Genomic DNA, 16,726 nt, shown 5'->3' with positions numbered 1-16,726 from the left:
AATATGCTAGTGACCAAAGTAATTGTAAAGCGATTGTTTATTAATTAATTACAATTAAATTAAGTAAATTTACTGAATACCATACAAAGTAAATCTTCTCTTATGTCTACTGCAAACCTTCCAAGGTTTTCTCTCATAGTCAGCCATCAAATTTCCGCTGTAGCAAAAAAAAAAACCCCAGTCCCTGCTTTTAGGTATAAATCTTCAAACTTACACACTGTGTACAACAAAGCAGCCACAACACAAAAAAAGAACAAAAAAAAAAAACAGGTAAATAGCATTTTTTGTTACAAGAGCTGCAGAATAGTCAGTTCTTGACAGAGGAAAAATAGGAAGGCTGTGATATATGAGCAACACGGCCAAAACTGTGACAGCAAGACAAGAGTATCAGCGTCCTGTCAAAATACCAGATCTCGTCTGTTCCCGCTATGCAGCACTTTGTATCTAGTGAGGTAAAAATGAAGGACTACTGGTAAACCTGTGAGGCAGCGGAGGTCATAGAAGAGCAGCTACAGCAAAAAATGCTGAAAACCTTAGCCAGCTGGGCTATGATAGAAAGTGCATGTGCTGATCCTTCACTGTAAAAGCGCTACAATGGGTGCATGAATGTGAAAGCTGGAGTATGAAGCAAACGAAGAAGTTGGCCTCATCTGACCAGTCTCATGTTTTTTGCATAAAGTGACAAAGAGTGCTGACTTGGCTTGTGGATTCCAGTCTGCTTGAGCATCTGTGGCATCTTTTAGAAAATAAAAATGTGATCTACACACAGGACACCTCCAGAGGTCTTTTGGAGTCCATGTCTCCTGGGTAAGGACTGATTTGGTGGCACAGGTTTAAAGTCACTTCTCACTGAGGCTACTTAGAGTTTACAGTTGAGTTTCAATACTCTGCAAGTTGATTTTTAAAAAAATCTGGCATGAAATTAAACCAGTGTTTCTCTGGGCCTTTGGGAAATCAATCTAAAATGATTTGTGATACTGCTCCAGATTTACTGAATGAACCACTTACCTTCATCATGAGAACAACAGTGTTGAGGGCGATCATGACGAGCACAGTGTACTCAAACGAGGGCGACGCCACAAAGTGCCACAGTCTGTACTGGAAGGTCTGTCTGTTCTGGGGCATGTAGCGGGTCATCGGCTTGGCGCTGATGGCAAAGTCAATGCAAGCCCTCTGATGGAGAGAAAATGAGCATTATGTGTGAAAAGATGATGCCTAATTACTTGAATTTGTGTGAAATGCTGTCACAGCTCCGTACCTCATTCTTCTCCAGACTGCACTCCTGAATCATCTTGTCACCCTGCTCTTGGAAAGTGATGATGATAAGAGCCACAAAGATGTTGACGAAGAAGAATGGGAAGACCACAAAATAGACCACATAGAAAACTGACATCTCCATCCGGTTCCCCCGACTCGGCCCCATGTTCTCCTCTGTAACATCTGTAGAGTGCTGGAGGACCCTACATTTAAAAAAATCATATTACCTGTGGTTGATTCATTTATAGCACACATAAGTTATAGAAAGCAATTTTGTGCTGAGAAAAACTGAGCTGAAAGCCTATAAACACGCAAGGAGACATACTGAGGCCACCCCTCTCCAGTTGAAACAGTGAACAGAGTGAGCAGAGCCCAGCAGACATTGTCATAGTGAAACTCGTGTCTCTTCCACTCTCTCCTCTTCACCTCCTTTTTGTCTCTGCTGTAGTCAATGTAGTAGCCTCTGTGGGGAATAGAATAGCCCAGAGGTCATCATTTCACTTAATTCACTGATTAGACCAGCGGTTGTAACAAAAAAGAGAAGCATTAAAGCCTTTGTTACAAGTAACTGTTACTCTCATGCTATTCACTGGCATCTGCAGACAATGACAGACTATCTGAGGTTATATAAGAAATAAGCAAAGCTGCACATTTGGGCCCTTTTTTGTAATTTTCTGCTTCATTACTTTCAATTTGGAGGATTTTTTTGTCAAGGCTTGAAGTTTTTTGCATTTTCTCTGATTGACGCTGCTGTCACAAAAGTCGTGTTTTTCCCCTTTTTAAATTTTTTTTATATGTTTTATTTTCTTCCTGTTGTGATTTTGTTGGGTAGGTTTCCTTCAAGTTGTTTAAAGAGTTTAAAACCACGTAATACTCTCCCATAGAAGGATTTATATTGATTTTGCACCACAATACTGCACAGATTTAAAAAACAAAAACAAAAAAACAAAGCCATATATATGGTGTAAGATATCACACAGAGTCAGTCTTAGTCATAACATCTTCAACCCGGTTAAGACAGCTCAGAAATGAGAATGAAATTTTAAATAATTTCTTCAGAAAAGTTCTCTTGCATGACCCAAGCCTTAGCTGTTAGACAGATGGACTCACATTTGACTGTAGAATCTGAGATCTGAGCATCTTACCCTCTTAAATCCTGCGTAAGCAATAATGATATACTTAGTGTTTTCACAGGACTGCATGGAGTCCTGTATAAACTTTCTTCCACACATGGCTGTAAGGATGGTATTAGTCTTGTAATCTAACTTGAATAAGCATATTCCAGGAACTTACTGCTTTAAACCTCTTATAGAGCTTAACTCCTCATATTCATATTTTACATTAAAAATGATCTTGCGTGGCAGTACCAGTGCATTTTGAGTGACAATGTGTAGGAGGAGTTTCAGATATATAAAGTATATATATTTTTAAAAACACTAATGTAGGAACAGACGAGGGTGAAGCGGAGTTCACTCACTGGCATTCCTTCTCTGTATTCATGGAGCTGTCAGTGCAATAGAAGAACCTCCCCTTAAAAAGCTGCACTGCTATGACAGCAAAGATGAACATGAAGAGCTGGTACACAATGAGGATGTTGAAAACGTTCTTCAGAGATGTGACCACACAGTCAAAAACAGCCTGCGCAGGAGAAAGACAAATAAAATCTGTCAAGGACTGGTGCAACAACACCAGAAAACAGAACAGCAGACTGTTTGCAGATGTCTGCATCACACCTTGAGTTTAGGAAGTCTCTTGATGGTTTTAAGGGGTCGCAGGACTCTTAAAACTCGGAGGGACTTTATCGTCTTGATGTCTCGTCCTTTGTTGTTTCTGTTGACATTGGAAATGTAGCACTGAGAAACATAGCTGTACGGTCAGACTGATGCACACAGACAAGTACAAAAACAACAACAAAAAAAACACAGTAAAAACTGAATGTAAACACAAATGAATGGGGAAACATTCAACTTGAGGGTGTATGTTTGGAGCTTGACAGATTTCAGCTGTAAAATATTTGATCATTTGTATTTTTTCAACCCTTAAATCAAATATTTTAGCTGATTCATTCAATTACACTAGTAGTTTGTGCACGATTATTGTCACGGTCCTGAGTCTGTGGACTCAGTGTTTTTCTGTTTGTATTAGTTATCCTTGATTCCATGATTTGTTTTGATTCTCTTGGTTTTGGTTTCTGTCTCTAGTATTCCTAGCTCCTAGACCTTGAAAGTCTGTGTACTATGTCAATGTGTTGAGTTTTGTCTTGTCATGTCAGATGACTCCCAGCTGTGCTCTCCTCCTGTTTCACATTCCCTAATCACCTCAGTATGTATTTAAGCCCTGTGTTGTTTTTTTTAAGCCCTGTTGCATCCTCCACATTTGTTGTGTGTGTAACCCTCGTCTTCTATCGCCAGGCCAGGCCAAGCAAGGCATCCCATCCCAGTACAGTTAAACAATCCTAGTTTGAGTTTTTGCTTTTTGTATTGCCAGCAAATAAAGCTGACGCCTTAAGTTAATGTTTTGTCTCAGAGTCCTGCACTTGGATCCAGCCACTGCCAGCCACACAGCTCATCGTGACACTCATGGCTTCAAATAAATATATTTATTCTATCAAAGTTAGATCACACTGAGAATTAATGTTTTTATCTTAATATTAGCCTTGTCGTGAGCTGTGTGTGCATATACTGGAACACTTTTGTTTTATGTTCATTTTCATGCAAAACTGATGACTTGATAGACAAAATGACTCATTATCAGCATTCCCCCCCGATACCTGCCAGGCTCTGCCGTTGTATGAGTCAAATGTCAAAATGTGACAAAATCAAAAGCAAACAGACAAAAGGCAGACAAAAATATATATTTTTTAAATGTAGAAAACAACAAATCAGAAGATATGAAAACATGAAAAATATGAGTGGCTTATGGGACACATTTACATTTAGTGTGACTGAAATTTTTACCCCATCACATTGCTGGGAGCCCCAACAGTCATAATATCCACAGGAACAACAGAGAAAAAAAAAACGAGGCAAAAAAAAAAAAAAGAGATACACTGTGAGCAAAGCTCAAAGGATCACAGCTATATCAACAACAGAGAAAATAACATACAATTCTCTACATTACAACAAAAAGCACAAAAAGTTTAGTTAGTAATGTTCGCACTCAAAAGTAAAGAAACAAAACGCTGCGACACACACTACCCATGTTTAACCACACCACCTAAATTACACAGAGAAAACAGTTAAATCTGAGCTCCGCGCTGTACAGGTCTTCTCATGCCTCCATACTTGCAACGTGCGAATCTTTGAGGGAAAGTCGTTTAATACAATACTGTATTCTCAGAAACTGTTTGCTGCAGTGAATCACTCATTAGTCATCGACAGGCAGCACTGTAATGTGACTCACGTTAGAGCAAAAGCAATCAGAGCTCCCACCACTACAATGAAGTCCAGCATGTTCCACATGTCTCGGAAATAAGAGCCATCGTGTAGAATGAGACCCTGGTCTATCATCTGGGGGACGAACACACACATCCACACGGATGGGTTACAAACTGGCAAAGGTGAAGTCTTTGAAATTGCGATGAAAGAAGAGAAAATGTTTCAGCCACCCACCTTGATGATCATTTCAAAGGTGAACACTCCAGTGAAGACGTAATCAAAATATCGGAGGACCTGGATAATTTCAAAATTAGGGAAAAAAATTACTTTTTAAAAGTTCAGTCCAGAGTTTGAGATTTTTCTGAGGTGCATTTAGTATCAGTGACGGTACACACAACCACGCGTAAAGCTCCTCAAGAGTAAATCAAATTTACATTTTTCCCATCCTGCCAGTGGCAATGAACTTGCTAGCATCAAGCTGGCATGATTCATCCACCTTAATGCTTCAGGACACATCTTCTTAGAATGAATCAGTACATTTGTGAGCGGTGTCAAAGTATAGCTCCAGGTAACCAACTCAATTACTCAACTGAGAAAATTATAGACAGAAATTCTAATTACTCTGTGTGGCTCTGGGTCACTTTGCATACTTTGACACACAAAACACATGTTGTTTGGTGCTCTAACCAATCCAGATATTCCTCAAGGAGACGCTCCAGTAATGTCGTTTAACAATTCCATTCAGCTGAGTGACTCATGGGGTCAAAATCCTTCTGCTGGATCCTACATTCCCCAAAATTCACGTTGATGGTACCATCTGTCAACTGACTCCACAAATAATCTTAATAACCTTGTTCTTAAAGCTGTTTTTACAAACTAAGCAGTGCTGTAAGTAAACTTATTTTTATATGCAAAACTGGCAGAGTGCCCCTTTAAGTTCTTTTGTTGACCTTGAAGAGTACTAAGATCCACACAACACACACTCTGATGGCTCCACTGACTGCATTGGGGTTTTTACCACCTGTGTTGGGTTCAAAGACTGCTGATTTAATGGGATTTCCCACACAATCATCTCTATGGTATACAGGGAATGGTCAGAAACAGAAAATATCTAGGGAGTGTTGGTTTTCTGAACAAAAATGATGCCAGAGGTCAGTGGAGAATAACTTAAGCTGTTAGTAAGGGATCAGTAGCTCAGTGTCACAAATCGGGGCACACAGCAATGACTACAAGGGAGATGCACACAATTAAAATTTTTGATTTTTAACAAGAAAATAAGTTACACTAACCACAAACTGTGTGGTCAGTACTGTCAGTGGTGTAAATGAGTGCATGAGTGAAGAGATGGCATGTGCAAGGTTGTTTAATGCAAGAGAACAAACGAAGGAGTAACCAAAATCCAAAAAGGTGTCTCGGGGAGAAGAACCGCCCAGGAACTGAGCTCTCAGGGCCCAGGTGCTGCCAGTGTTGTTAGTTAAAAATAAGCCACACCTCCTCTCCAGTTCCTGTAGAAACGCACAAAAGACCTGCCACACGCTCAGGCAGGTAGGAAGTTTGTTACATTTGTTACAACCAAGGTATGCACAAGAGCATCTCTGAATGCACAGTTCGTCAGCAAATGAAGTAGATGGTCAGAAGACCACGCCGGGTGCCCCTACAATTCGTACAAGCTTACTAAAATTGAACAATAAAAGATTAGAAAAATGTTGCCTGGTCAGAATTTGACATTAGCGAATTGAAAGCATGGATCCATCCTGTCTTGTATTAAAAGTGCAGGCTGGAAAAGCATTGTCTGGTCTGATGAGTCTTGATTTCTGCTGTGACATTTAACTGGTAGGGTCAGAATTGGCACAGACATCAAAGCATGGATCCATCCTGCCTTGTATTAAAAGTGCAGGCTGGAAAAGCATTGTCTGGTCTGATGAGTCTTGATTTCTGCTGTGACATTTAACTGGTAGGGTCAGAATTGGCACAGACATCAAAGCATGGATCCATCCTGCCTTGCATCCTGAGCTGGCGGTGATCGTGTAAAGGTGTGAAATTTTCCTGCACTGCAGTCTACCATTGCTGCCGACCATGCCAATCCTTTCACACCACAATGTACCCATCTTCTGGTCTCACAAAGCTCAAATTGTCTCAAAATGGTTTCTTGAACATGAAAAGTACACCACTGTACTCAGACAGCCTCCACAGTCACCAGTTCTCAATCCAACAGAGCAGCTTTGCAATGCAATGAAATGGCAGTACAGCGAACAAGTCTCCAGCAACTGTTTGACGCTATCATGTCAATATGGACCAAAATCTCAGAGGAATGTTTCCAGCTCCTTGTTGAATCTGTGCCACTGGAAATTAAGGAAGTTCTGAACCCAACCCAGTAGCAGCAAGTTGTAACTAATGAAGTGTCCAGTGAGCATAAGTAGCCGGGTACTTTCAGCTGCTCCTTCACTTCCCAAGGGGTCCCCCCAGCAGATGGATCCGCATATTTGATATGGAACAAATTTTAAGCCAGATGCCCATCCTGATGCAATCCTCCCATTTTTTACAGACTTCGAATGAGCATTAGCAGTACACAAGCTTTTGACCCCTTGAGGCTTAAACTGGTGCTTTTCCGTATGTCAGGTGAAGGTGTTAACCACCATAGAGGCACTGGTGAGTGAGAGCAGCTACTGTGCAAAATCTAAAATGACTCGTTGATGGGGATTTGTGCCTACTTTTCATTTAATCCCTTAAATTACGTGTTGTAACCTGATGTTGTTGAGCACTTGTCAGCATTTGTTGACTTGACTGACTCGACTTATACCCAAGCACAGTGTGGATTTTACTCATATGTCCTTATTCGGTCACTCTTGACACGTTCCATGCTACTTAGATGAGTGAAAAGTCGTGAAAAACAAACTGCGCAGCTATCAGGCTGCTTGCCACCTTGTATGTGCGCGATAGCAAATGTGTCACAGCACATTGTTGCTGACACAGTGTTATGTCAACTAGAGATCAAACCTAAAAGACTTGCACTGAACTACAGTTTCATGAGACCATTTCAGGCCATCTGGAAGACATCTGAGGGTGATTTGATGATCATTTTGATTGTGTAAATCTCATTTTCATAAAAAAAACAAAGTCTTTAAGACAGATGTTGTCTGAGCTCACCTTGTTCCTGTCTGAATTAGTGCACACAGGGTCCTCGGCAGCCAGTGCAATGCTGCTCGCCACGATCACAAGCAGGATGGTCATCTCAAAATAGCGGAGAGTGACCACATAATGACAAATCCTCCTGATGCTACATTACAACAAAGAAGATGCATATAACTGCGTGAGTGGCATGCATAGAAACAACTACTGCTACTACAAACAAGAAGAAAACAAGTATTTAAAATGCTGTGCAAAAGTCTGGAGTCACCACTTATTTCTTTTGTTTCCAAGGAGCTGAACTTTCTTGTAATTTCTTAAAATGCCTCATCAGAAAGCTCTGTGTGGAAGGGCAGCTGTTAATAACCCAATATTAAGGAAGGTAAACGGAGAGAGAAGGCGGTTGTATGTTGAATTACACAAGAACTGTGATGAAAATTAGTCGCAACAGGTCTCATGGAGTGATGAATCCAAATTTTAAAGTCTTGGTTCACAACATCGTCAATATGCATGAAGGAGCTGGGGAGGGAGGTACATCAGTGAGTGTCTACGGCAACCTGTAAAACATGGTGGAGGATCTGGGGTTGCCTTTCACACAGTGGTGTTTGAGAAGGGATCATGAATGCAAAAGGTGCCATCAGATTTTGATCCATCATGAAATACTATCTGATTGGTAGAGGCTTCATTTTCATCAATGACAATTATTGACTCTTAACTATAAACTACAAAGACTACTTGTATTATACAAGCTCTGTTTTCACTTTATACACTCTGTATGTTTCATGTTTCACTTATTTCTCATTTTCCTACTGAAATCTTTTTAAAACATGATGGGTGACTTAAGACTTTTGCACAGTACTGTATTCCATCAGATAATCAATGATTTGGAAGATTGGGCTACATCTTACGGGTTGGAGGCCTTGAAGATGAACATGCTGTCTGGAGGTACAGGTTTTGGAGGAATTGGAGGTTCTTCCTCCTCTGTGTCCTCCTCATTTTCATTCTGGTCAGACTGGTATGCCTCCAACTCTTTATTGTTCACTAAACCCCAGACAGACACATGAGAGCAAAGAAAAAATGTTTTAGCTGTCCATGAACAGCTGACAAAGGAAGAACAATGTGAGTCACCAACACAGTGGATTCAGGGGGAAAAAAAGACTAGTGGCCACTTTTATCAGATGTCAAGAACGCCTACACAGTGTGGTACAGTGATACTGACACTAAATCCCACTTTGTGATGCATTGTGCAAAGGACTGCAATGAGAAGTGGTCACAGTGCTACCTGTCATGGGTGTGAGCTCCAGAAGTGGCTGTGCAGACATTTCGATGGTCACGCTGTCTTCCAGGTTAGACTTGTCCCGTTTGATGGATGCCTTACGGTTTTCTGACTCTATAGCACTCACAGTGAACTCTGTGGCCTCTAAAGCAGTCTCCACTGGGATGTTTTGGCACAGTGGCTCATACTGATCTGAGTGGCCACCCTCAACCTGCTCTGACCAGGTGCTGTCCACTATCTGTTCACACTGAGGAGGATCAGGAATATCTGCACTGCATTCAGCAGCTCTGTAAAAAAAAAAAAAAAAAAACAACTCATCAAAACAGAGCATGGCATTAATTCATGCAGATCACAAAGTACAGCTGAGCACAATGATAATCTAATAAATCAGGTGGTAACGGATCACCTCAAGAGCAGCCCACGTCAGTTAACTGATGCACATGTGTTGGTGAGTAACGAAATACATGTACCGCCGTTACGTATTTAAAATACAAAATATGAGTAACTGTATTCCGTTACAGTCGAAAAGGAGAGTGGAAAAGTACGAGTTGTCACCGAGCAGAAACGGTAGATGGAAACATTTAAATATGATAATAACCACTGCAGCCAAAAAGAGTGCCTGACGAGCCCCGTTGTAAGTAAACTATTGATTCGACTGTACACTGTGGTCGTGTTTTCCTCCGAAACAATAACTTCTGTTGGAGCAGCCTTTCTACGCCTCTCTCTGTCTCTCGCTTGCAAAGTTGACCCAGACAACAAAGTGAAGCTAGTTTTCGGTTATGAGCCCGACACGGAACCCACGTATTAGCCAGAGGTCCCTTTACTACGGTTCGGAGCGGCGGACCTGTTTTATATACGCGCGGAATAGTTTTCTATATGAGATCGCTGCATAAAGCGCAGCCTTACCTAATGTCCACCTACTGTTATTCATTTTATATTATGATTTAAAAATCTAGTTGGTATTGGTATGGAGTGCAACCTTCAGTAAAAGTAATAAATCACACAGCAATAGTACATTCATGTAGTTGTAAACAGCATGATAATATATTAAGTAATCCAAAGTATTCAGAATACGTCACTCTCATTGAGTAACGTAACGGAATACGTTACAAAATACATTTTGGGGCATGTAATCTGTAATCTGTAGTGGAATACATTTTAAAAGTGACCTTCCCAACACCACTGATGCAATCCTCTTTGCAACCCACATCCACCCCAGCTTTTCCTTTATTGTTGTCACTGACACCTGGTCTGCTCTGTATTAACGCCATGTTGCTGCTCTCCGAGAATGTTTGACCATATAACTAATTACTATAGAACAAATGAATTTTGCTTTTTGCTTAACTGCTCCAGAATAAACTTAAATTGAAGTAACAATACAATTTTTTTCATTACATGGAGAAACTGTGCCACAGCTTTGCGGTATCTATATACGCATTTCCTTGTTGCATCTGTTGAACGAGTGTCCTACCTCGTAATCCTTTGGTGTTTATTTCTAAGCATAGCATAGCATAAAAGGTAAAAATATTATCTATACATAAAATGATGCAAATGACCTAAAATTTAAAACACTTTAGCTTCTTTCCACCAGTCGAGAAATGCATGAGAGCAGGCTTACCTTATACAATCTTCTCCAACTTCTGCATAGGGGTTAACGATGCATGTCCCATCATCGTGGACTGAGCTTCCTTCTTCCTCTCCTCTTTCTTTGTCCTCCCTTTCTTCCCTTTCTTCTCTTTCATCCAGTACTTTTCTCTCCTGGCTGAGCGACCTTCTGATATGTAGCACCTCGTGTGGCGTTTGCGTACAGTCCAGACTCTTCGCCTCAATACGAGCCTCGCGATGGCGGTGGCGTCTATGACGGGCTCCATCTTCTGGCGCCTGACTGGACCTGAACTTTCGGGCCATCCTGTGTCTGCCACCACCTGCCGCCCGGTGGTTTGGTCCTCCTGTCTTCTCCTCGCTGAGGTTTACCAGAGGTTCAGCTGCTGGAGGCTCCGGCATGGGAATAGAGATGGACATTGGAGGTTCGGGAAGAGGCATCCCCACCGACATCGGTGACTCAGGTAGGTGAGCTGGGCTGGCCTCTGAGGAAAGGTTGGAGGGGTGGTGGGGAATGGTAGGAGTTTCGACGGTGTCTTCTGTAGGGCTGCTGAACAGCTCCTCTCTGCTCGCCATTTGGCGCCGTTTGCGCAGCTGGTTGGCTCTCTGCTCCCACACCGACATGTTAACTTTTCTCCTCCTCTCGCGGCGGTTGGCAAAGGCATTGGAGCCATTTAGGGGCTGCTCGTCTGCAGCAGCCAGTGCACCATCCGGTTCATCTGGAAAGGTAGGCCGGCCCCTGTGGATCGCACGTTTCCGATACAGGTAGGGTCTTCTTCTGCCACTGAGGACCACAATGTACTCGAAATAAATATTCTGCAATTCATCTTAAGGAATTAGTGACCAAAAAAGACATGAACACTATTATTCATTTAGCATACCAATAATATATTTTAAAAAGCAAACAAGTAAAATAAAAGTTGCAAGAAAAGGACAGACCTTTTCTGTGAATTTATAATGTTAGTTGATTAGTAACACACACAAAAAAAATTCCCATGAAAAAAAAAAAATGTGCAAAAAATACAAAGGCATCCAAAAAACTCAAACAATGCCTGAGAAGTAAGGACAGATCGAAAGTAAAAGAGAAAAACAAAAACCCACGAGAACAAAAACGAAGGGTGCAGGATCAAGGTGCAAACATTGTGTAACATCTAAGGGAAATTGAGTACGAAAACTCAAGAGAGAAATTCTGTGTGACACAGATGCATACAGTTATACTTACTGGTATTCAGATTCTTTTGTTGTCCATGTAATCAATGAGTGATTATTTGAAAACAAGACATTAGTGTTTAACAACATACACAGAACATTTGCTGTGGCACCGAACAAAACGCGTCCAGAGGAAACAAACTGTACTTGCAATTGAATCCAAAAGAGGACTGAAGTTAGCATTTAATTTATCATAATGCACACTTTGCATTCAAGGCCGCTGTATAGTTTTGGGCGTTTTACATTAAATATATTCAAAATTCAAAGATCTTGATGGCTGATGATCGATTGATATGATCGAACACAACATTTTGGTCAGTGCCACGTAACAAGCATATAACAAGACAACATGATGGAGCCAGAAGAACACTGTAATACACATCAAATCAGCACCTCGATTGTTGCAGCACTTACGAGACTAACATTCAAATATGTAACAGACAAATGATACATTCAGTGTCACAGCTAGAGTCCGAGACCAGTAAGAGAGAGTTTATGCAGGCGTGTCCTGACATCGCATCGCTTTGGGGATTTTTGTCATGTTTTTCTGGTGATCAGAGTAGATCAGGTGTGCAGGCAGCAGCTAGTCCTGATCCATATGGTAACAAATCAGCTTGCAGAGACTTGGGTGGTGTCGCAATATAGCACCGTCATTTCAAATTAAAACAAATGGGAGCATCAGCCACACCCTTCGGTGCTCCCTTGTGTTTTGCTGAACAGCAGCAAAAAGAAGTACAGCCTCAGCTGTTTGTGGACACTAGTATCTAACAATCTGTGCATGGCATGCTAGAGTTGCTACTGTTTTGATATCCTTTACTACTCTCTGTTTCACAGCGTCTGTTCTCTAATTCACTAATAACAAATTCTTTATTTTTTAGGGGAACCTGGCTGAACGGCTTCTGATTTGACTTGACTGGAAGTAGCTAAAATAGACAAGTTCATATTAGAAGTTCAGAAGGATTTTTTCCCCATCACTCTGCCATATCTCTAAAGAATAATTTTTAATACTTTTTTTTTGTTACATTTTTAAAAAAAATACTGAGTGACCCTTCATTTGTTTAAATTTGGTTTATACAATTGAAACAAGGTGAAAGTCAGTATTTGGTATGGCCATTTTTATTCTTCAACAGAGCCTGAACTCTCTTAGGCAGGTTTTCTTCTCATTTCTCTAAGTAGTCTTCAGGAATAGTTCTCGAGCCAACAGCATTGGTTAAAATGCACCCCAAACCATGACAGAGCCTCAACTGTTTTACCTCTGTTCTGACCTCCTCTACGCATAAATTTCCATTCTAATTTTTCAATTTCAGCAGTAAGGTGTTGCCATTTAGATGCTTTCCAGATAATGCAGGATGCTGGATGAAAATCAAATTTTGGCAAAGCCTCTGATACCACTGGCTGAAATGTAGCCCAAAACCATGACAGAGCCTCCACCATGTTTTACAGATGGCTGTAGACCAGGGGTCTCTAACTCCAGTCCTCGAGAGCTACTGTCCTGCAGCTTTTAGATGCATGCCTACTTCAACGCAGCAGAATCAAAAGGTTGAATTACCTTTTCAGCACGCCATCAAGTTTGGCAATGCTTGGTAACAAGCCATTCATTTGATTCAGGTGTGTCGGAACAAGGATACATCTAAAAGCTGCAGGACAGTAGCTCTCGAGGACTGGAGTTGGAGACCCCTGCTGTAGATGCTCAGTGTCCTGATCGCTCCATACATATTGATTTGAATTTGTATTATATAACTGCTTCATAAAACCCGTTGCCACTGATTTTCCATGCACTTCTTATTGGGAATACCACAGACTTTTCTCCCTGCTTCCCTTCCACTGGAATGCTGTATTGGAATAATTTTTTTAGGCCTTCCACTTCTTCTTCTTCTTCACTTGTCCAGTTTCTTCAGTTTTTTTACGGACACACTGCACACCATGTTGAGACATGGCAAGTTTTCAGCTACTAGTTCTCTGGAAATCACCTTGTTGGTGGAAAAATGCTATTTTATGTCTGTCAAACTCTGTTGTCTCTTGTTTTTTGTAGGATCAACCAAAGAAATTGGAACAAATGATAGTTTAAGATTCAATTTTAAACAGTTTTATGTCTGTTATGTATAAACACTACGCTGGTTTGTCCCTTGAGTTAGGTGCATTTTATGCTTTAATCATGCAGAGTAAGTAACTCAAAATAAAAAAAATAAAAAATAAAAAAAAAACAACAAAACAAAACTTAATCCTCTAAAAATGGTCAGGTACAAGGGCTGGATTGAAAACTGGTGAAAAAGCAGCCATTTTCCAAAGAAACACTTTGGAAGACATTTAGAAAGCTTAGAGAACTATTGCTCAAAACCACTTTAAAAACTTACATGAAAGTCTGGTTCCTTGGAAGCAAAATATAGAGAAACGAGATGTGGCTCACGACATTTGCACAGTACTGTCTACTCTTGGAAGTTTGCTACATTTGTACTTTAAAACCAAAGCCTAAAAGCACCAACAGAGTCATTTTATTCAACATTACTCTATAATAGTATTTTAACGACTACAAGACATTAACAGTTGAATAAAACTATTCTGTAAAAAAGAAGCTTTGAGCCTCTGCAAGTTGATTTTCTTATTGCACCATAAATAAAAGCCTACTTGGGAAGAAGGTAAAACACATTTATCAATCTCTAATTATATATGGTCAGGAAAATCTGACTTAGTAACATTTGTAGTTAATGGACCCTTTTCACAGCAGCCATTTTGACTTGTCATAGCTCAAATGTTAGTGGTGGCCCATTAAATGTCCCAGTATGCTAATTCAGAGCGCCAGCCTCCACAATACTCTCCTCAAGAAGAAATCAGCCGTCATTAGATTTCCTGAATGCAGCTGTGCATTTCCTGCGAATACAGTGAAAATCTGCTGTGAAAAAGGTCTGAGGTGTAAAACACAGGAAGGACAGGTGCAGCCATAATCTAGCCAGGTCAGTGTTCTCAGTGAGAGGTTTAACGTGCCTCTGCAGGACACGCAGATGTTACGTAACATCTTTATGCCCTCCAACAAAAAATGTCATTGTCACAGTGGAAATTCTGATGAGCCGGAGTCACACTAATCAGGCAAACTTGGTCAAAATCAGACCCACTCCAAAGTGTGCCTCCTCCCAGTAGAGTCACACATTCAGACTTCCCACTGTTCCCGACAACCTTTGAAGTACACCTCCCGCCCTTCTCCTCCCAAACTTATGGGATAATTAGACCTGTGGGAAAGCCGCCAGGTCGCAGAAAGGAGCAAGGAAATCAGTGAAGAATTACCCCTCTGATTAACAAAAGAGGCTGACCATAACCAATCACAAGCCAAGGCAGTCACAGGAGTTTCAGTTATGCAGCTCGGAGAGTCGGAAATGACTCATGCTTTTAAATCAGGCACATTCAATTTACATTCATAATTTTGGCATCAGTACGTTAAACATGCCTTTCTACCTTGCATTCACCGCGCAGCTGAAGAAATAAGGAACATACTGTTTTAAACATTTGACACTTACACCTACAACTTCTTCTCATGGTGGAAATAAATGATCTTGACTTATTTTAATCTGACTTTAACACATCTCCCCTCTAATAGAGTAAGATGAGGAACCATCAGTTTCCCCACAGCATTCATATCTTAAGTATTAGCTTCATTTCACTTCTTGGAAAATGACTTGGAAAAACACTAAGAAAACAACTGAGAATGAGGAACTGTGAGAGAGTTTAGTCCAATTTCAAATTCAGTTACTTAAGAGCTGTGAAGACTGTGGTTATCTCATCTTAAACGTGGATTTTTTTGTTAGATGTCGACCAGTAACTTACTCAGCTATCAGGCCGTCTCTTCCTCTGGCGTATCTCTGGTTGAAGAACTCTTCTTCCTCCTCTTCATCCTAAAGAAGAAGACCACGCCCGCAATCGAAGAGCGGTTAACAGCAGAACGTGTGTCACATACAGCACAAACTTTAAAAACAGTGCAAACCTTTGTCAATTCCTGTGCATTGGCCAGATTATCCACGGCAATGGCCAAGAAGACATTCAGCAGCGTGTCTGTCGTAATGTCGGTCAAGGACAAAAACGCCAAAAAGTACAAATAAAATCACATTTTAGGCGACCGCATGAATGTCAGTTAGCTTGCTCTTCAGGACTACTGAAGCAAAGCGCGAAATCAAATGCCGTCATGTCACCAAAGCGCTAAATATTGCTCACTTGTTTCCATCCAAAGACGCTCTCTGGTGTCAAATATAAATTTCTGTTTTGATCCTTCTCCACCCAGCTGCTGACTCACCTTTGACCCCTACTGTACTTGCTGTGATCTGGTGTAGGTATGTTTGGTCATTAATCAGCCACTTGTATACTTTCCTTTCACCTTTTACTCACCTACAAATCTATTTTAATTGCATTTACCAATAAAGACCACAAAGAACATCAATGTTACTGATGCCAGAGGATATTCTGCTGAAGATTTTACTTTTGATACAACATTTTTATACTAGTTTAACTCGCCGTACTTCTGTTGATATTAAGCATTTTAACACTCGGGTATGTCGCTATTTTTATCTAAAATACTTCCACCACTTATAGGCATCACGCTTTTTATCAGCGCTTTCTGACCACTTTTGAGGTCAACAAGGATACAATTTCCAAACAATGTGAGCACTATGAAGTAGATGGATGACCACATGCCGTACTGAACGCCTCCCTGCGAGCGGATCCCATTATACATCACCTCGTTCCAGTCCTCGCCGGTCAAAATCTGTGGGCAAATTCACAGAATATTTTGCACATTGCTCACATCAGATTCACTGCACAGGAGACAAAGTCACTGTCTACTAACCAGTTCAAAGTATAGTATTAAAATGGCAGCAAGGCAATAATTACAGCGTCT

At 40.8% G+C, this 16,726-nt stretch overlaps 1 protein-coding gene across 1 annotated transcript in view; it reads right to left on the bottom strand.

Moving 5' to 3' along the window:
* Positions 1–16,726, bottom strand: part of cacna1eb (calcium channel, voltage-dependent, R type, alpha 1E subunit b) — a 54,511-nt gene that overhangs the window by 12,116 nt on the left and 25,669 nt on the right. The window contains exons 14-27 of the mRNA XM_085388044.1: positions 16,477–16,594; positions 15,821–15,888; positions 15,664–15,731; positions 10,655–11,422; positions 9,043–9,323; positions 8,669–8,801; positions 7,782–7,911; positions 4,869–4,928; positions 4,660–4,766; positions 2,991–3,087; positions 2,735–2,895; positions 1,583–1,720; positions 1,259–1,460; positions 1,009–1,173 (exon numbers count right to left, since the gene is read on the bottom strand). Of these exons, the coding sequence (XP_085244170.1) occupies positions 1,009–1,173; positions 1,259–1,460; positions 1,583–1,720; positions 2,735–2,895; positions 2,991–3,087; positions 4,660–4,766; positions 4,869–4,928; positions 7,782–7,911; positions 8,669–8,801; positions 9,043–9,323; positions 10,655–11,422; positions 15,664–15,731; positions 15,821–15,888; positions 16,477–16,594 (2,496 nt within the window). The remainder of the gene's footprint in view (positions 1–1,008; positions 1,174–1,258; positions 1,461–1,582; positions 1,721–2,734; positions 2,896–2,990; positions 3,088–4,659; positions 4,767–4,868; positions 4,929–7,781; positions 7,912–8,668; positions 8,802–9,042; positions 9,324–10,654; positions 11,423–15,663; positions 15,732–15,820; positions 15,889–16,476; positions 16,595–16,726) is intronic.

This window comes from Rhamphochromis longiceps, linkage group LG18 (genome assembly GCF_057381845.1).
Source record: "Rhamphochromis longiceps isolate RC_006_pf linkage group LG18, R_longiceps_female_GT1.1, whole genome shotgun sequence".
In the NCBI taxonomy this organism is placed as follows: Eukaryota; Metazoa; Chordata; class Actinopteri; order Cichliformes; family Cichlidae; genus Rhamphochromis; species Rhamphochromis longiceps.
Note: the sequence above shows the minus strand (reverse complement) of the source record. Positions and strands in the feature narration are given on the sequence as shown.